Source organism: Lolium perenne, chromosome 5, assembly GCF_019359855.2.
Source record: "Lolium perenne isolate Kyuss_39 chromosome 5, Kyuss_2.0, whole genome shotgun sequence".
NCBI lineage: Eukaryota > Viridiplantae > Streptophyta > Magnoliopsida > Poales > Poaceae > Lolium > Lolium perenne.
The window spans coordinates 233993326-234014959 of record NC_067248.2 but is presented as its reverse complement, the minus strand read 5'-3'; the positions used below and the strand labels follow the sequence as shown (position 1 = coordinate 234014959).

General features: G+C 47.1%; 1 protein-coding gene and 1 pseudogene across 1 annotated transcript; both read right to left on the bottom strand.

The window, feature by feature from the left end:
- Positions 1 to 18767, bottom strand: LOC127304198 (uncharacterized; annotated as a pseudogene).
- An 834-nt stretch (positions 18768 to 19601) lies between these two features.
- On the bottom strand, positions 19602 to 20786 carry LOC127304197 (putative F-box protein At3g23420). The gene has a single exon (XM_051334895.1). The coding sequence runs from the start codon at positions 20784 to 20786 to the stop codon at positions 19602 to 19604; it is 1185 nt and encodes a 394-aa protein (XP_051190855.1).
- Between the last annotated feature and the right edge of the window lie 848 nt (positions 20787 to 21634).

Sequence of the window (21634 nt, the reverse complement as noted above, 5' to 3'; positions counted from 1 at the left end):
TCACATAGTTTGGTAAGCATCAACAACTTGACATAATGTAAGCGGAATGCCCTCAAACTTGTTCTCCACGATTTCCAGTTCCTCCCTTGAGGGTGGCTTTTCTCTCCACATTAATAAAACAAGCAACAAGTTACGATGGACAGGAATATTTCATATTCTTTGGACCGTATGAGTATATATATGAGAAGAATGATATTATTACACCAAACTGACTTCGCACGTAAACGCCATTCCAGACTGTGCTATGTTAACTTCTATGATAGTTTTGTTCGGCAATTTGTGACTTCACCAGGCCCGGCCCTGAGGGGGGGGCGAGCGGGGCGGCCGCCCCGGGCCCCCGAGTTAGAGGGGCCCCAAATCACAGCTTTCTCTAAGGTTTATGCATGTAGGAAAGGAGATGCAGCTGATGTGCGGCGGCGCCATCAGAGCGAACCGCAATTCCTTTGGTACGATTGGAGGAAGAAGACAACGAAACGTTATTGTTTCCTAATGGGCTGCAAGACGGGCCTTTTTTCCTTAGGTCTGCTTGGGCTTTTCTCTCCTTCAGTTAGCTTGGGCTTTTTATACTTAGTTATTAACTATAAATGGATTAACTGAGTGGGGCCGGTGTGATATACTCTTGGGATAGATCCTGGCCAATAGATTGATCCAGGAAATGTAGCATCCAATCAAGACATTTTCTTTGAGTCAGGCACGTTGATTGATTTGTTTGATCGTTTGCTAGTATACTTTATGCCTAATTTTTCTTCGTGCAGTATGCTTCGTTCGACACTTTTGGATAATGGAGGATGATTCCACGCAGAGAAGCGAGAGGAGACCGCACCGCGTCCACGGCTATTTCTTGTACAATATAAGATTTAGCCCATAAATCGTGGCAACAATTTACGTGACCCAATAAAAAGTTGTGAGGTGCTGGCAGGAATTCAGAAATCACATCTTCTTATTCCAAAGTTCGACGAACTAGATTACGTCGCGCCTTTGTACGGTGTGCCCGCAATAAAAATTCCTGAAGTTTTATTGGCTATAGGGCCCTAAGTTCTAATTCCGCCCCGGGCCCCAAAAATCTCAGGACCGGCCCTGGACTTCACGTATCTCATTACCTACTGTACGGTTAGAATCAACAATTTTTTTTCCTTTGGGAAAATGTTGGTCAATAAAATGAGAACGTGTGATATATAAGCTGTGACTAATGGACACATGATAATAAGCATGTGAATGTGAAAATTCGGATCGTACACTTTGATTGGAAGAAAGGGCATAAGAGCATCTCCAGCAGGCGCGCTATATCGCGGCGCGCTATACCTCCGATTCGGCGCACTGCAAACCGATACCGCGCGCCGTAGCGAATTCTCCCCCGCCGGGTGCGCCATTTTGCAGCGCGCGTTGGCGCGGTAAAATGTCACCTCCGCCGGACGCGCCATTTTGCAGCGCGCGGGCGCGGCGCAAACAACAAACACCCGCAAGTATGCATCCAACTAGATCAAACAATATATAAAAATTCACAAATAAATTGTACCATCCAAATACAATACATTGTTGACAACAATACTTCACACCAAATACAACACGTCCAACATACAACAATACAACATGGTTTTCAGACAATATAACACATAGTTTGCAAACAAATACAACAAATATGCAACTATTGTTGTCCATTCCAATTCCACCATTCTTCCATGAGATCTTTTTGAAGCTCATTATGTGTGTCGTTGCACCGAATGGCATGGTATGAGGCAATGAATCGGGCAATCCTATGTGCGGATCTCCTCACTTGCACGGGAACCCCCATCAAGTCGTAGTGGGTATGATCCACATCTTTTCCGCGATCATCCTCTATAATCATGTTGTGCATGATTACACACGCGGTCATGATATACCAAAGGCATTCTTGATCCCAAAATCTAGCTGGTCCTCTAACAATGGCAAATTGGGCTTGCAAAATCCCAAATGCTCTCTCTACATCTTTCCTAGCCGCCGCTTGTGCATTGTGGAATTGGGTTTGCTTCTTACCTCTTGGTTGAATAATTGGCTTCACAAATGTTTGCCACCTTGGATATATGCCGTCGGCGAGGAAGTAGCCATAGTTGTACTTGTGGCCATTTGCTTCAAACTCCACCAATGGACCTTCCCGCATTGCAAGTCTTGTCATTAGTGGTGACCGTTGAAGAACATTGATGTCATTGCAAGATCCGGGCATTCCAAAGAAAGCATGCCATATCCAAGTCTCTTGGTCGGCCACCGCTTCAAGTACTATAGTGGCATCCTTCTTGTAGCCTTTGAATTGTCCATGCCATGCCGCTGGACAATTCTTCCAACTCCAATGCATGCAATCAATAGAACCAAGCATACCGGGAAACCCCCGGTTGGCGTTGATCTCCAAAAGTCTTGCCGTGTCTTGAGCATTGGGGGCTCTCAAGTATGTGGAGCCAAAGACATTGACAATTGCAACGACAAAGCGCTTCACACACAAGATAGAAGTGCTCTCTCCCATGGCCAAATGATCATCAATAAGATCCGCCGGTATACCATATGCCAACATACGCAAGGCGGCGGTCACCTTTTGATATGTGCTATGACCAAGTTCTCCGGCGGCATTCCTCCTTTGCTCAAAGAAGCGATCATATTTGGTGACCTCCGTTGCAATGTGCTTGAACAAGTTGAGACTCATCCGGAAACGCCGCCGAAAATAGCTTTCGGGGAAAATCGGATTCTCATTGAAATACAACCGCATCAACTTCTCATGCCCTTCAATCCTTTCTCTCCACAACTTTTGTCTACCGAACACCGATCCACCAAATTTTGGCCTCTTAACGGCGCGGTATGCTAATAGTATAGATATGTTCTCCTCTTCTTCTTGGTCGAACTCGTCATCCGATGAATCATATGAAGAACTCTACAAACATATGTATAAAATTACTTCACTATGAACTATTGTGAGCAAATGGAGGCCGGCCGGCCGGTGGAGGTTCATACCTCCGAGCAAATGGACGAGCACCATGGGCGCGCCATGTTGCTAGCAAGCTCGAGGACGACGAGGACGACATGGTGACGCCTGCGCGGAGGAGAACGCGACGGCGGCGCGCCGCGGAGAAGGAGTGCTGAGCGCGACTTGTCGCTGGCGGCGGCGGAGCGCCCGCTGCTGGCAGGAGGAGGTGCGGGCGGCGCGGTGGCGCGCAGAAGCGGCGGCGGCCGCGGAATCGACCGGCGGCGGCTGGATTTCGCGCCGGCGGTAGGTGGGGAAATGAGGGCGCGGGCGCGGGGGGGAGGAATTTTCCAGCCGTTGGCTTTTCGCGGTTTGGACGAGCGTTGCCGCGCGCTGTAGCCGACGCGCCAGATATGCCGCTCCCTTTTGTGCAAAACACCGCGCGCCCTAAATTTTTTACAGCGCCGCGCCGTATACCGCGCCTGCTGGAGCGCCGCATTTCCTCCCGCGCGCGCTATATCGGATGTTTTTATACCGCGCGGCCTATATAGCGCGCCTGTTGGAGATGCTCTAACTAATTATAAATCCGCTTAGAAACACAGCAGATTCGTTACAAACCATAAATAAATGTAGGACCCGTCTAGCGGGCGGCCGCGTGCCCGATGGTAGTTTCTGGCACACCCTAGATTTAGGAAAGTTTCAGCTGTCCCGATAAAAAAGGAAAGAAAATAAATTGCCTCATATCTCTATCGATGACACCCTACTCTTCCTTCCCATTCCCGAATCGGCCGCCGCTCCATTTTCTGCTCCGGCCAGGAGAACCGCCGCCGCTGGCCACCCACATCCGCCGACCGAACCGGAGCGCGCCGGCGGGGAGGGCCCCAACTCCTTCCCCGACCTTCTCCCGCCGACCGGCCCTGCACGCCGCCGGGGAGGGCCCCAACTCCTTCCCCGACCTCCAGTTAGCTGACGGGCCCTGCCAGCGCCGATCTCCGCTGCCGCCTCCTCGCGCGTGTCGGGCTCCCTTCCTCCTCCTTTCGCAGTGGCCAGGAAGCGGTGCGCCGGTCTCCCCTGCCGCCTCCTCGCGTGCTGCCGGCCTCCTTTCGCGGGGCTGCTGCTTCCTCATGGCGCAGGAGAGGACCGGATGGCCAATACTCAGGGGAGCGGAGCTCGCGCGGCGCCCCGGGGCTGGAGGAGATGACCACGAGCAGGTTGTGCGGTTGGAGAAGAAAGTGATTGGGAAAAGGGAAAAAAAGGAGGATGTGAGAAAAACGGGGCTGAGACGTGGGTCCTCAAGAAAATTGTTACTTGCCTAGTAATGCTAATTTGTTGCCTAAACGACATACTAATCTGCTTAAATCACGCTAGTTTGTTGCCTATTATTATATCTAATATATGCGGCCACAACAATATAGTCACAAAAGAGATCTTAAGTTGCCTGCGGTATGCGAAGTTTGGTGAAGTTGTCGGCAAGTTCGGTGCTATAGAGTCTGGTTGTGTGGATGATCTATTGGGTATAAAAGTCTCAGAGTGGCTTTATCGGACATCGATATTGCTCAAAATTCTTTACGTGAGGCCGTCGCTTTGGCGCGAGGCTCCAAAATTCTTTGACGCGAGGCAAATAAGGGGCGGGGTAGGGATTGGCCGGATATAATCTTCGTTTTTTCTAAGATGTTTGCTCGTTGGCGAATAAAGGGGCACGAGAAAAAACAAAGACAGAGAAAAAAGGAAAAATACTCGGGTGTGAGAATTGCACCATTGGACATCAAAGTTGCATTATCACACCAGGTTCTGTGTTGGCACAAAAGTTGTTTTTTCATGAACCAAAGTTGCTTAGCTGGGCATTAACATTGCTCCATAGGGCACTAGAGTTGCTTCGCTCGACTCCACAATTGGGCCATCACGAACCAAAATTACTCCGTCGGACACCAAAATTGCTTTGTCGGCTGCCAAAGTTGCTCTGCAGGGTTCAAAAATTGCGTCGCTGGGCACAAAAGTTGCTGCGATGCACGCAAGGGGCATAGTCGAGTAATTGGCTGGATCTATTCCTCATTTTTCTGATATGGATTACTTGTTACGAAAGAAAGGGATGGGACAACAAAATAAGGACAAAAGAATAGAGGAAAAAAAAACATTGGGTCATACACATGATTTGTCGGATACAAAATTGTGCACCAGAATTGCACCGGGCACCATAGTTGCTCTATTGGCACCAAAATTGCTCCGCTGGCATCAAATTTGCTCCACCAAGAAGCAACTTCGATGCGTGAAGAAAAAATTAGATTCACAACAGAGGAAGCAACTCTCCAACAGCTATAGGCAATTTCAGAACAACGGTAGTAAACTTTAGAATAACTAAAAGCAACTTAGCAACATTCAAACAACTTTGGTGCCCGATAAAGTAAATTAGGCACCAATGTTGCGCTATCATGCACCAAAGTTGCAACGTGAGGCGCCAAAGTTGTTTCATCGAACACCATTGTTCTGCCGTTAGTCACCACTGTTGCACCGTACGATATCAAAGCTGCGTCATAGGCACCTAATTTGCTCCGGTGGGCACCAAAGTTCCTCTTTCGGACACCAAAGTTGTGCCGCCATGCACCAAATTTGCTCCATTGGGTTCCAATGTTGCTCTGTATGTCACCAAAGTTGGGCTTCAAAATTGCTCCGTTGGGTTCCAAATTTGCTTTGTCGGGCATTGAAATTGCTCCATCGGGCACCAAGATTGCTCCTCCGAGAACCAAAGTTGCTCTGTCGGGCACCAACGTTGCGCCTTCGGCACCAAAATTGTGTTGTCAACGACGACAAACGGTATGCATCTTCGTGAAACATCAGTGGAGAACTTGACAATAATGGTATGCATCTTACAAAACATTCGATAGGCAACTTTAAAAAAGACACATGCAACTTAATAACAGCGGCAGGTAACTTCGCACCATCTAGAGACAACTTCATTTTAGCGGTAGACAATTTCACATGATCTAAAAGAAACTTCACTGCAGCGGTGAACAACTTCAACGAGATCTAGAAGCAACTTCACAACATTTAGAGACAACTTTATTGCATTGGTAGACAACTTTGAGAAACAGATAGGCAAGTTAATAGATGTAAGCAACTTTCACAACATATATGCAACTTCACCTACGAATAGGTAACTTTCTCCGGCCATGAGCTCGCCCTGGTGCTTCCCACGCTCGCCGCCGACCTCCGGCCTCCTCCTCCCCTAGCACGCGCGTCGGCCGCCGGCCAGGATTCCCGACTCCCACCGTATGAGCTCGCGGTTCCCCGCCATCGGCTTCCTCGTGCCGCCCCTGGCCGGATGAGGATGGTAGAAGGGCCAGAGATGGTTAGGCGGCGCGCAGTTGACCACGGCAGCGCAGTGCGCGGGGGTCTTCGGGAATCGGGAGTAGCTCGTGGTGGCGGCCGGCCACACCGGCGTGAAAGGGAAATGGGCGCCGGCGACTTTGAGCTGCAGCAAGGAGAACCGGCAACGCGGGTGGAGGCAGGGCCCTCCCTCCGCGGCTGCCCGCGCCCTGCTCAGCTCGCCCGCCGCCGCTGCGAGGCCGCTCTGCTCCACTGGCAGCCGCTGCCTTCCCTGCTCGGCAACGAATTCCCTGCGGACGCCCCGCTCAGGCGCGACTCCGCCCCGTCCTTGCCCTCCTCGGGCGGCCGCCGGGATCCTACGCGACGGTGATTCAGAAGAGGCACCGGGAGGGGATACGGTGGTGCTGGTTGATCGGGGTAGGGAGCCGGGGCGCATGCGCTTGGCTGGTCCTCCAGCGAAGGGGGCGGAAAGCGTGCGGCCAGAACAGCGAGCGCTCCGCGCGTCCGTTTGGCACGCGCCCGCCCGGAAGAAAATAGGATAAATGTATTATATGGTCCGTCAAACGGTAGCCGGGTACATGCTTAATTTCTTATCTAGAGAAGATCTAAGCAAACTTCCTTTGTACACGGCGTGAAAGGAATAGCCAGTTCCCATCTCGTCCCCATCAGTATAAGTGTGTGTTGTTGGATCATACACCCGTATGAACTCATCTCTCTTTTCACCATAGGCCTGCCAGACCCAGAATGCAATCCTGCCATCATCCAGCAACCACAAGGGCCGAACGGTAGTCCAACCATCCAGGCTCGAGGAAGCTTGCTGATATGGTGTCATTGTGATCGTGTATTGCTTCGACCAGATACCCTTGTCTGGGTCTGTGAGGAACCACAAATCCATGGTGGTGTCGCTATGGTGGTCGGATGCAACCAAGGTGCCACTTAGCTCAGCCAAGCAATGTTGTCGCTCGATGGGAAGCGGGAGGTGCAGGAGATCTGGCCGCCATTTCTCCTTGTCGAAGTCGAAGGCGGCGATTTCTTGGATGATGAGGATGTAGAGGACCCCTTCGACGAGGGCCGTATACCAAGAGCTTATGGTGCTGGTCGGTGGGTATGTAAAGGTCGATGGCACACATAGGTTGCTTATTGCTCAGTTGTAGTGATGAATGGCGCAGGACGGTTAGAGTTCCTTAACGCACATGAATGAGTCTTATTGAACGGAGATTAATGGCGGTGCAGATATGAAGAGGGCTGTGATTGCTCTTTCACGGCGGTTCGCGTTTCATTCTGACGGTTCGCGCGTCGATCGACGCGGTTGCCACTCCGACGGTTGCCCTCCCGGCAGTTGTTGTGCTTACATTCACGCCGGATCGAGCTAGGATCGCTGCTAGGCGGGTCCGTGGGAGAAGCGAGCGGACATTCAGCGCGACCGCGCATCGTCCGCGAAGACGCAAACATGCCGCATATTTGCTCCACGTTTACGTCTCCGCGAACGGCGCGGACACTATGGGTAGTCCCGCTAGACAACGGTGCAGACGCATTTTTGTCCGCGCGAACCCAACGGACGCTCCCCGTTGGAGATGCCCTTAGCCATCGCTCTGAGAAAGCCAGCAAACAATGAGTTTGGAAAAGATAAGGCCAAGACAACTAATCAAAGGTGTGGGAGATATCAATTCTGACAATCAAAGACCCAGCTTTATCAAATTTCTCGCGAAAAAAAGGCAGGTGGCGAGGCACAGGTGTGTAAGTGATGAGAGAAGTAACATTACCTTAGCAGACATAGGAGGAAAGTAGGAACTCCTGGGCATGACTTTTTAAATTTGCTGTTTGGTAGATGAACTTCAAAGGATGGATATATCCCATCTATATGCATTTCTTTGAGAAATTTGGATGTCATTGCAGGCGCCATTTGCTTTATCAGAGCAATGTTCCGTGTCAGCCATACTCTTGGGAGAATAGGTGACTTCACAACTTCCGCTATGCTTCATTGTCCAGGGAACACCATGAAAACCGTAACGAGAAGATGCGTATGTAGAGTAGCCTACCCCGATGTGCCTCATCGGGTAGGGGTCTTGATTATATATATTGTGTACAATGTACATGATACAACCGTATAAGAATACGTATAGGATACTTAATCTAACACCCTCCCTCAATCTCAACTAGGGAAAGATTGAGATTGCGCTTACAATGCTCATACAACGGTAAGGGGAGAGGCTTAGTAAAAATATCAGCAACTTGATCCTTGGAAGAGATGAACCGAATCTGTAGTTGCTTCTTAGACACTCGCTCGCGAACAAAGTGAAAATCAACTTCAATGTGCTTTGTCCTTGCATGAAAAACTGGATTAGATGACAAATATGTAGCACCAATATTGTCACACCAGAGTATTGGAGGTCGCAGTTGAACAACACCAAGTTCCTTCAGTAATGACTGTACCCAAATAAGCTCAGCAGTAGCATTACCAATGGCCTTGTATTCTGACTCAATCCCTAGAAAATAATGCAGAATACCAAGATCCTTGACAGAGAACTCAGAGCGAAGCTGGCTGATCAACCTGGGTATAGCAGCAGCTGTAGAACTGAGAACAATGATATCATCAACATAAACCAGTAGATAGACTGTAAGACCAGAACGTCGAAGAACAAATAATGACGTATCAGCCACAGAAGGAGAGAATCCCAAAGCGCCAAGCACCGAACTAAGACGTGCATGCCAAGCACGAGGAGCTTGCTTTAGTCCATAAAGAGACCGAACAAGCTTGCAATAGTGATCAGGCTTATCAGGATCAACAAAGCCAGGAGGTTGGCGCATATATACTTCTTCATCCAGAAAACCATTAAGAAAAGCATTCTGAATATCAAGCTGACGAAGATGCCACCTGTGAGAGAGAGCCATAGAAAGCAACAGACGAATGGTAGCTGGCTTGACCACCGGACTGAAAGTCTCATCATAATCCAAGCCATAACGTTGTTTGTACCCTTTTGCAATAAGACGTGCCTTACACAGCTCAATGGAACCATCGGCACAAAGTTTCACCTTGAACACCCATCTAGAATCGATTAGGTTCACACCAGGAACAGGAGGAACCAGGTGCCAAGTCTGATTAGCCTGAAGAGCAGAAAACTCAGTCTCCATAGCATCACGCCAGTGAGAAGTGCGAAGGGCTTCTTTGTAGTCACGGGGCTCATAAGTATGCTTAAGTGTCGCATGTGCGGCAAGCACACAATTCCAGGCAACTGTCCCATCAGTGCGCTTTTTAGGCTGATGAATGCCATGACGCAGACGTGTCACAGGTCCAGCCAATGGGGGAGGAGTCGACGACGTGACCACAGGCGTTGTTGAGTCTGCTGATGTTGAGACAGGAGTTACACCTGTAGTAGCAGAAGTATCAGCAGATACGTGCACAGGCAAAATAGCAGTCTCATGTGCTGCAGACGATCCATGAGAAAAATCAACTGCATGAGATGTTGCGTCTAAGTCAGGTGCATGGGCAGCTGCAGGAGAAGATTCTGCCCCAGCATCATCAGGCGCGGACGCGACAGGGCGCACGCGCTGCTGCCCAGGCGTGGACACGCTCTCCATGACAGGCAAGGACGGGATGGAGCGAAGACCAGGAGCGGTTGGCTGCTCCCGCGTGCGCAACTCTCCTGGTGCTGGCGGGACGAAGCCCGAGGCAGAGCCTGGCTCGGCTGATGTGCAGCCCGAGGCAGAGCCAAGCCCGGGAGGAGAAGCTGCTATGCATGGCTGCTGCACGCAGTCCGAAGAAACTCCATGCAAGCCAAGATCAACGTGAACACTTGGGGAAGCTGGAGTAAAAATGTCAAGGCGACTCCCGCGTCCGATACCTGCACCATGGTTAGCAAGCAAAGGCAAGGCATGTGCAGCATCCATAAAGTGGTCAGCTGAAAGTAAAGATGACTCCGAAACAGGTGGTAGATCATGAGAGTGTGGCATGTTTGCAAAGGGGAAAACGTTCTCGTCAAAAACAACATCTCTAGATATATAGACACGGTTAGACGGAACATGGAGACATTTATATCCCTTGTGAAGAGAACTATAGCCCAGAAACACACACTTCTTCGAGCGAAAATCAAGCTTATGATTATTATAGGGTCGAAGGTGTGGCCAGCAAGCACACCCAAACACCTTAAAAAAGGTATAGTCAGGCGTTTCATTAAGAAGTCTCTGAAGAGGTGTTTTCGTCGCAATGGTGCGACTCGGAAGCTTGTTAATAAGAAAACAAGCAGTAGCGAAAGCATCATTCCAATAACACAAAGGAACATATGCATGTGCTAATAATGTAAGACCGGTCTCAACAATGTGACGGTGCTTGATACGTCTCCGACGTATCGATAATTTCTTGTGTTCCATGCCACATTATTGATGTTATCTACTTGTTTTATGCACACTTTATGTCATATTTGTGCATTTTCTGGAACTAACCTATTAACAAGATGCCGAAGTGCCGATGTCGTTTTCACTGTTTTTGGTTTCAGAAATCCTAGTAACGAAATATTCTCGGAATTGGATGAAATCAACGCCCAGGGTCCTATTTTGCCACGAAGCTTCCAGAAGACCGAAGAGGAGACGAAGTGGGGCCACGAGGCAGCCAAACCCTAGGGCGGCGCGGCCCCTGCCCTGGCCGCGCGGCCCTGTGGTGTGGGGCCCTCGTGTGGCCCCCTGACCTGCCCTTCCGCCTACTTAAAGCCTCCGTCGCGAAACCCCCAGTACCGAGAGCCACGATACGGAAAACCTTACTGAGACGCCGCCGCCGCCAATCCCATCTCGGGGGATTCAGGAGATCGCCTCCGGCACCCTGCCGGAGAGGGGATTCATCTCCCGGAGGACTCTACGCCGCCATGGTCGCCTCCAGAATGATGTGTGAGTAGTCTACCCCTGGACTATGGGTCCATAGCAGTAGCTAGATGGTTGTCTTCTCCCCATTGTGCTTAATTGTCGGGTCTTGTGAGCTGCCTAACATGATCAAGATCATCTATCTGTAATTCTATATGTTGCGTTTGTTGGGATCCGATGAATAGAGAATACTTGTTATGTTGATTATCAAAGTTATGTCTATGTGTTGTTTATGATCTTGCATGCTCTCCGTTATTAGTAGATGCTCTGGCCAAGTTGATGCTAGTAACTCCAAGAGGGAGTATTTATGCTCGATAGTGGGTTCATGTCTCCGTGAATCTGGAGGAGTGACAAGAACCTATAAGGTTATGGATGTGCTGTTGCCACTAGGGATAAAACATTGGTGCTATGTTCGAGGATGTAGTCACTAATTACATTACGCGCAATACTTAATGCAATTGTCTGTTGTTAGCAACTTAATACTGGAGAGGGTTCGGATGATAACCTGAAGGTGGACTTTTTAGGCATAGATGCATGCTGGATAGCGGTCTATGTACTTTGTCGTAATGCCCAATTAAATCTCACAATACTCATCATAATATGTATGTGCATGGTCATACCCTCTTTATTTGTCAATTGCCTAACTGTAATTTGTTCACCCAACATGTTGTTTATCTTATGGGAGAGACACCTCTAGTGAACTGTGGACCCCGGTCCAATTCTCTATACTGAAATACAATCTACTGCAATACTGTTTTACTGTTTTCTGCAAACAATCATCTTCCACACAATACGGTTAATCCTTTGTTACAGCAAGCCGGTGAGATTGACAACCTCACTGTTTCGTTGGGGCAAAGTACTTTGGTTGTGTTGTGCAGGTTCCACGTTGGCGCCGGAATCTCTGGTGTTGCGCCGCACTACATCCCGCCGCCATCAACCTTCAACGTGCTTCTTGACTCCTACTGGTTCGATTAAATCTTGGTTTCTTACTGAGGGAAACTTGCCGCTGTGCGCATCACACCTTCCTCTTGGGGTTCCCAACGGACGTGTCAACCACACGCATCAAGCAAATTTCTGGCGCCGTTGCCGGGGAGATCAAGACACGCTGCAAGGGGAGTCTCCACTTCCCAATCTCTTTACTTTGTTTTTGTCTTGCTTTATTTTATTTACTACTTTGTTTGCTGCACTAAATTAAAATACAAAAAAATTAGTTGCTAGTTTTACTTTATTTGCTATCTTGTTTACTATATCAAAAACACAAAAAAAGAAATTAGTTACTTGCATTTACTTTATCTAGTTTGTTTTATTTATTACTGCTAAAATGAGTAATCCTGAAGTTGAAGTTCGTACGTTTAAGCAACGAGGGGGAGAATGTTTAAGAGATGCTTGGTATAGAATTAGTGATGCCCATAATAGGTGCACTAAGAAACACTCCACCACTATCTTACTCAGGAATTTTTATGTTGGTATCTCTAGCTGGAATAGGTATGTTCTTGATAGTCTCGCGAAAGGTAACTTCCTAAGTACTCCTGCATTAGAAGCTAGCTGCATTATTGAGAGTCTATTTGGAATACCCCCTGTTGATGAAGTTAAAACTGAAATCTCTCTTGAAGATGTTATGAAAAAATTGGAAACCTTAGAGAAAATTTTTCCAAGTATTGAAGCTAAATTGAAAATGTTACTTGATAAAACTGATAAACTTGATAAATCCTTAGGAGGAATTGATGAAAGAATTAGTGTCCTAGGAACTTGTGTTGTCCATGACGATCAAAGCAATAGGATTGACGAACTTGAAAAAGCTATGGGAACCTTGGGTTCAACATTTTCTTCTCTTAAATATAAGGAGAAAGCTTATGTGGGTAAGGAGCAAAAGTTTATGTATGTCTCTAAAGTGCCTAAACCAAAGAAGTATTATTATAGGCCTAAAATTGATAAAGCCCTTAGTGCCACTACGGATGGGGGAGCTCATAATAACGATGCACCATCTCTTGATAATACTTGATACACACTTTCTGCGCCTAGCTGAAAGGCGTTAAAGAAAAGCGCTTATGGGAGACAACCCATGGTTTTTACTACAGTACTTTGTTTTATATTTGTGTCTTGTAAGTTGTTTACTACTGTAGCAACCTCTTCTTATCTTAGTTTAGTGTTTTGTTGTGCCAAGTAAAGTCGTTGATAGTAAAGTTCATACTAGATTTGGATTACTGCACAGAAACAGATTTCTTTGCTGTCATGAATCTGGGCAAAATTCTCTGTAGGTAACTCAGAAAATTATGCCAATTTACGTGAGTGATCCTCAGATATGTACGCAGCTTTCATTCAATTTGAGCATTTTCATTTGAGCAAGTCTGGTGCCCCGATAAAATTCGTCAATACGAACTGTTCTGTTTTGACAGATTCTGCCTTTTATTTCGCATTGCCTCTTTTGCTATGTTGGATGAATTTCTTTGATCCATTAATGTCCAGTAGCTTTATGCAATGTCCAGAAGTGTTAAGAATGATTGTGTCACCTCCGAACATGTATATTTTGATTGTGCACTAACCCTCTAATGAGTTGTTCTAAGTTTGGTGTGGAGGAAGTTTTCAAGGATCAAGAGAGGGAGATGATACAACATGATCAAGGAGAGTGAAAGCTCTAAGCTTGGGGATGCCCCGGTGGTTCACCCCTGCATATTCTAAGAAGACTCAAGCGTCTAAGCTTGGGGATGCCAAAGGCATCCCCTTCTTCATCGACAAATTATCAGGTTCCTCCCCTGAAACTATATTTTTATTCCATCACATCTTATGTGCTTTGCTTGGAGCGTCGGTTTGTTTTTGTTTTTGTTTTGTTTGAATAAAATGGATCCTAGCATTCACTTTGTGGGAGAGAGACACGCTCTGCTGTAGCATATGGACAAGTATGTCCTTAGGCTCTACTCATAGTATTCATGGCGAAGTTTCTTCTTCGTTAAATTGTTATATGGTTGGAATTGGAAAATGATACATGTAGTAAATTGCTAAAATGTCTTGGATAATGTGATACTTGGCAATTGTTGTGCTCATGTTTAAGCTCTTGCATCATATGCTTTGCACCCATTAATGAAGAAATACATAGAGCATGCTAAAATTTGGTTTGCATATTTGGTCTCTCTAAGGTCTAGATAATTTCTAGTATTGAGTTTGAACAACAAGGAAGACGGTGTAGAGTCTTATAATGTTTACAATATGTCTTTTATGTGAGTTTTGCTGCGCCGTTCATCCTTGTGTTTGTTTCAAATAACCTTGCTAGCCTAAACCTTGTATCGAGAGGGATTACTTCTCATGCATCCAAAATCCTTGAGCCAACCACTATGCCATTTGTGTCCACCATATATACCTACCTACTACATGGTATTTCTCCGCCATTCCAAAGTAAATTGCTTGAGTGCTACCTTTAAAATTCCATCATTCACCTTTGCAATATATAACTCATGGGACAAATAGCTTAAAAACTATTGTGGTATTGAATATGTACTTATGCACTTTATCTCTTATTAAGTTGCTCGTTGTGCGATAACCATGTTTCTGGGGACGCCATCAACTACTCTTTGTTGAATTTCATGTGAGTTGCTATGCATGTTCGTCTTGTCTGAAGTAAGGGAGATCTACCACCTTATGGTTAAGCATGCATATTGTTAGAGAAGAACATTGGGCCGCTAACTAAAGCCATGATCCATGGTGGAAGTTTCAGTTTTGGACAATATCCTCAATCTCATATGAGAAAATTATTAATTGTTGTTACATGCTTATGCATAAAAGAGGAGTCCATTATCTGTTGTCTATGTTGTCCCGGTATGGATGTCTAAGTTGAGAATAATCAATAGCGAGAAATCCAATGCGAGCTTTCTCCTTAGACCTTTGTACATGCGGCATAGAGGTACACCTTTGTGACACTTGGTTAAAACATGTGCATTGCGATGATCCGGTAGTCCAAGCTAATTAGGACAAGGTGCGGGCACTATTAGTATACTATGCATGAGGCTTGCAACTTGTAAGATATAATTTACATGATACATATGCTTTATTACTACCGTTGACAAAATTGTTTCATGTTTTCAAAATTAAAGCTCTAGCACAAATATAGCAATCGATGTTTTTCCTCTATGGAGGACCATTCTTTTACTTTCATTGTTGAGTCAGTTCACCTATTTCTCTCCACCTCAAGAAGCAAACACTTGTGTGAACTGTGCATTGATTCCTACATACTTGCATATTGCACTTATTATATTACTCTATGTTGACAATATCCATGAGATATACATGTTACAAGTTGAAAGCAACCGCTGAAACTTAATCTTCCTTTGTGTTGCTTCAATGCTTTTACTTTGAATTATTGCTTTATGAGTTAACTCTTATGCAAGACTTATTGATGCTTGTCTTGAAGTACTATTCATGAAAAGTCTTTGCTATATGATTCACTTGTTTACTCATGTCATATACATTGTTTCGATCGCTGCATTCACTACATATGCTTTACAAATAGTATGATCAAGGTTATGATGGCATGTCACTCCAGAAATTATCTTTGTTATCGTTTTACCTGCTCGGGACGAGCAGAACTAAGCTTGGGGATGCTGATACGTCTCCGACGTATCGATAATTTCTTGTGTTACATGCCACATTATTGATGTTATCTACATGTTTTATGCACACTTTATGTCATATTCGTGCATTTTCTGGAACTGACCTATTAACAAGATGCCGAAGTGCCGATTCTTGTTTCTGCTGTTTTTGGTTTCAGAAATCCTAGTAACGAAATATTCTCGGAATTGGACGAAATCAACGCCCAGGGTCCTATTTTGCCACGAAGCTTCCAGAAGACCGAAGAGGAGACGAAGTGGGGCCACGAGGCAGCCAAACCCTAGGGCGGCGCGGCCCCTGCCCTGGCCGCGCGGCCCTGTGGTGTGGGGCCCTCGTGTGGCCCCCTGACCTGCACTTCCGCCTACTTAAAGCCTCCGTCGCGAAACCCCCAGTACCGAGAGCCACGATACGGAAAACCTTACTGAGACGCCGCCGCCGCCAATCCCATCTCGGGGGATTCAGGAGATCGCCTCCGGCACCCTGCCGGAGAGAGGATTCATCTCCCGGAGGACTCTACGCCGTCATGGTCGCCTCCGGAGTGATGTGTTAGTAGTCTACCCCTGGACTATGGGTCCATAGCAGTAGCTAGATGGTTGTCTTCTCCCCATTGTGCTTAATTGTCGGGTCTTGTGAGCTGCCTAACATGATCAAGATCATCTATCTGTAATTCTATATGTTGCGTTTGTTGGGATCCAATGAATAGAGAATACTTGTTATGTTGATTATCAAAGTTATGTCTATGTGTTGTTTATGATCTTGCATGCTCTCCGTTATTAGTAGATGCTCTGGTCAAGTTGATGCTAGTAACTCCAAGAGGGAGTATTTATGCTCGATAGTGGGTTCATGTCTCCGTGAATCTGGAGGAGTGACAAGAACCTCTAAGGTTATGGATGTGCTGTTGCCACTAGGGATAAAACATTGGTGCTATGTTCGAGGATGTAGTCACTGATTACATTACGCGCAATACTTAATGCAATTGTCTGTTGTTAGCAACTTAATACTGGAGGGGGTTCGGATGATAACCTGAAGGTGGACTTTTTAGGCATAGATGCATGCTGGATAGCGGTATATGTACTTTGTCGTAATGCCCAATTAAATCTCACAATACTCATCATAATATGTATGTGCATGGTCATGCCCTCTTTATTTGTCAATTGCCCAACTGTAATTTGTTCACCCAACATGTTGTTTATCTTATGGGAGAGACACCTCTAGTGAACTGTGGACCCCGGTCCAATTCTCTATACTGAAATACAATCTACTGCAATATTGTTTTACTGTTTTCTGCAAACAATCATCTTCCACACAATACGGTTAATCCTTTGTTACAGCAAGCCGGTGAGATTGACAACCTCACTGTTTCGTTGGGGCAAAGTACTTTGGTTGTGTTGTGCAGGTTCCACGTTGGCGCCGGAATCTCTGGTGTTGCGCCGCACTACATCCCGCCGCCATCAACCTTCAACGTGCTTCTTGACTCCTACTGGTTCGATTAAACCTTGGTTTCTTACTGAGGGAAACTTGCCGCTGTGCGCATCACACCTTCCTCTTGGGGTTCCCAACGGACGTGTCAACCACACGCATCAGTGCTTACGCTCAACAGTGCCATTTTGTTGGTGTGTATGAGGACACGATGTGAGACACCCAAGTTGTGAAAGAAGGGATGGAGTTTTTCATACTCCCCTCCCCAATCAGTTTGTACATGAATAATCTTGCGATTTAAGAGACGTTCAACATGTTTTTGGAACTGGAGAAACACATCATAGACATCAGATTTATGTTTGAGTAAATAGAGCCAAGTGAAACGACTATAAGCATCAACAAAACTCACATAAAAGCGATGTCCACTAACAGAGGTTTGGGCAAGACCCCACACATCAGAATAAATAATCTCTAATGGAAAATGTGTTACACGAGTAGACAAAGAAAAGGGCAACTGATGGCTCTTCCCTTGCTGACATGCATCACAAACAGACTCAATTTTATTGGACTCATGTGTAGATGGTAACTCATGACTACGAAGAACATGTTGAACTACTTGTAAAGCTGGATGTCCTAGACGATGATGCCACATATCACGCGACACCTTGACACTGGAAAGGGCTTGCTTGATGACAGGTGCTTTAATCTCATAGAGACCTCCACTGCAACGACCTCTAAGGATGGGTGCTCTCGTGTCCAGGTCCTTTACAAAAAGATCACGAGGATGAAGTTCAATGAACACATTATTATCACGGGAAAGCTTACTCATAGATAACAAGTTTCGAGTGGCTTTAGGAACATGAAGAACATTATTGAGAGCTAGAGACCTAGAAGACGGAGTGGATAAAATAGCTTGACCAACATTATGAATGTGCATACCTGTGCCATTAGCTGTATGAACCTGATCAGTGCCGTGGTAGGGCTCGCGCGAAGTAAGCTTGTCCAGCTCACTAGTGATGTGGTGAGTGGCACCGGAGTCCGCATACCACGCCGGGTCTACGGACTGAGAAGCACCCTGAGAGCCATGAGAGGCAGACATCGCTATAGCAAGTTGCTTCTCTGTATTACTGCCATCATTGCCAAGTCCCAGAAAATCACGGTTAAACCTTTTGTAACACCGAGAGGCCACATGGCGCGGAGGAACGGCCGGCGGCGGCGGAAGACTTGCGTGTGGCGGGCGACCTAGGTCAGGACCCGCTCTGATACCATGAAAACCGTAACGAGAAGATGCGTATGTAGAGTAGCCTACCCCGATGTGCCTCATCGGGTAGGGGTCTTGATTATATATATTGTGTACAATGTACGTGATACAACCGTATAAGAATACGTATATGATACTTAATCTAACACACCATACTATCCAACGATCGATGTAGCCAAGCACCTTCAAGTGCTTGTAAGCTTGAAAGGCATCCCAGGAGCACCCGTAATTTCCGCCAGCAATCTTCTTATGTATTTCCCCCAGTCCAATCGTTTCATCCTCGTCGTCGAGAAGAACCAGTGCCCCTCTTTATGCCAAGAAGCTGCATAGTTTGATCAGCCAGCAAGCCTCAAATTGCAAGGCAAAGTATTTGAAAACATAAGCCATGCCACGCGATTCATGCATAATCACCAAGCAGTGAGTTCTCAAGTTTTTTAGTGTGGCATCATGTAACTAGTACAGAGTGGAGGTTATAGGAAGGCGCAATCAAATTGTTCAAATATGAGTAATCCGGAAAATGCTGAATTGTCCAACACCTGGACATGGTGCATTTTTTTTTGACCTGGTGAAACTTTTTGACCTGGATGGTGCAAAATTAGCATGAAGCTGTAAAAACTATGGAAAACTCTGTTGGGGAAAAGCTTGCTCCAAAAAATCTCGGCACGACGCAAAGTAAAAGTTGCGAGGCTAAAGTCCACGTAAGCCTGAGCAACTTTATTTTTTTTAGTTTGTCTTGCAAAAAATGCCTGACCGTCGCTAGATTGTGTGGAGGTTATAGGAAGGCGCAATCAAATTGTTCAAATATGAGTAATCCGGAAAATGCTGAATTGTCCAACACCTGGACATGGTGCATTTTTTTTTTTTTTTGACCTGGTGAAACTTTTTGACCTGGATGGTGCAAAATTAGCATGAAGCTGTAAAAACTATGGAAAACTCTGTTGGGGAAAAGCTTGCTCCAAAAAATCTCGGCACGACGCAAAGTAAAAGTTGCGAGGCTAAAGTCCACGTAAGCCCGAGCAACTTTATTTTTTTTAGTTTGTCTTGCAAAAAATGCCTGACCGTCACCCTCCGACACTGCCTACTGTATGAGTAGAATCAGCAATTTCTTTCTTCGGTAAATGTTGGACAATAAAATAAGAACACAAATCTGTGAAATCATGATCGTACATTTTGATTGCAACACAGCAGCTTCGTTGCCAGCCTTAAATGTATCATGGCCGGTCAAACGGTAGCCGGGTACATGCTTAATTTCTTATATAGAGAAGATCTAAGTAAGGTCCCTTTATACACGGCGTGAAATGAGTAGTTAGCTGCCAACTCTTCCCCATCAATGTAAGCGTGTGTTGTTGGATCATATACCCGCATGAACTGAACTGACTTTCCATCATAGGCATGCCAAACCCAGAAAGCAATCCTGCCATCATCCAGCAACCACAAGGGCTGAGCAGTAATTCCGCCACGCGGGCTCGAGGAAGCTTGATATGGCGGCATGCTGATGGTGTATTGCTTGGACCAGATAACCTTGTCAGAATCTGTGAGGAACCACAAATCCATGGAGGTGTTGCTACATTGGTAGGATGCAACCAAGGTGTCGCTTAGCTCACCCAAGAAATACAGCCTCTCATTTGGCAGCGGGAGGTGCAGCGTATCCAGCCGCCATTTCTCCTTGTCAAAGTCGTACATAGCGATTTCGTGGAAGACCAGGAAGTAGAGGACCCCTTTGACGAGGGCCATAATCCAAGAGTTTGAGATAAGGGCGCTGGTCGGGGGGTAACCAGTCTCCCTCCACCCACCGGCGTCGCCGAGGGTAAGTACACTGCAGAAAGTGCCGGCGTGGTACGCCAACTCTCGGCCGATGGCTAGCACCTTAGTCTCTCCCGTCGAGCCGTCCCGGCCTACCACATACGTGGGGGAGTAGCACCCGTATTCGTATGGGCCACGGTTGACGATGATGACATTGGGCAAGAGGGAAATGGTGCCGGTGGCTGGGTCCAGCACGCGGAGGCGCTGGTCGCCCCCTTCCAGGCAGAGTAAGTCGAGATTCGTACAGAACGTTTTAGAATAATAGCCTAGCATGCAATTCTCAACGCGCATCTGCCTCACAAGGTGGCCGGCCATGTCCAGAATTTGGATGTCCTGTGGCTTGACCCCATAGCCCCATTTGCACACGGCGACCAGCGGTTGCTGACGGACCTGGTGAGCGGCGACGAACCACGAGTCGGAGAGGAGGGAGCGCCATGACCGGCAGACGGCGCGGAGCCGGCAGAGCGGCTTGGCGGGGAGGCGCAGCAGGATGTCGCACAGCACGTCCGTGGGGAGAAGGCCGTCGTCGAAGGCCACCCCGACAATAGGAGCACTGCTGTTGTGGCCGTTGGTCTGCCTCTCAGTCTGAAGGACCGACGCCATTGCAGAGTGTCTTGTTTTCACGATTACCGCAAAGATCCCAATTATTGCCCTACTAGTTGTATAATTATAGTACCTGACCTGCGGAACAGCTAGCCGGCTTGACATGTTGAGTTGGACTCGAATTGGGAGAAGCTAGCTCCGACTCCAAATATGAACTGCACAAACCGAATCCTTGACTGAAACAAAGATCCTAAACATCCGCATCTTTAGAAATAAACGTAGTCAGAACTTCTAACATGGCGAATCATGCTGCCCGGTACACCATTGACAAGAATCTTAGACCATCTCCAGCCGCGTCCCCCAAAACGTTCCCTAAAGGGATTTGAGCATACCTGACAAAAAAAATTTCCAGTCGTGTGCTCCAAAACCTTTTTTTATCCGGCGCGGTCCAATACGGTGTCCGGCGCCCCGAGTCCGTCCCCGGTACACAGGGGACGCTTGGGGGACGCCGGACACAGTGAAAAGCGAGGCGGGCTCTATTTCCATAATTGTTGGTTCGCGCCTTTTATTTCTCGTCGCTCCTTCCCTTCCGCGCCTCTCACCTCTCCGCTGCCACTGGATTTGCCGACCGTTTCGACGGCTGATCTCTTCTGAGAGTCGGCACCGTCGTCGCGGCTAGCTCTCTTGCCGGCCTTTTCGCCGCCGCCGCTTCGCCAGCGCGTCCCAAAACGCGGCATCAAATCCTCCACACCTCCGCGCACACAAGGTGTTCGATGACTTGTCAGGTAGGCGCGTTTGGCTGATGTTCGTTGCCTCGTCTGCGGCGGCACAATTTTGACCATTAGTTTTGCTTCAGACATAGATAGCGACGACGAGATGCTTGTCCAACTGTTGGAGGACGAGCAAGC

Excerpts from the sequence above, each read along its gene's own strand:
- LOC127304197 (XM_051334895.1), bottom strand. The coding sequence starts at position 20,786 with ATGGCGTCGGTCCTTCAGACTGAGAGGCAGACCAACGGCCACAACAGC.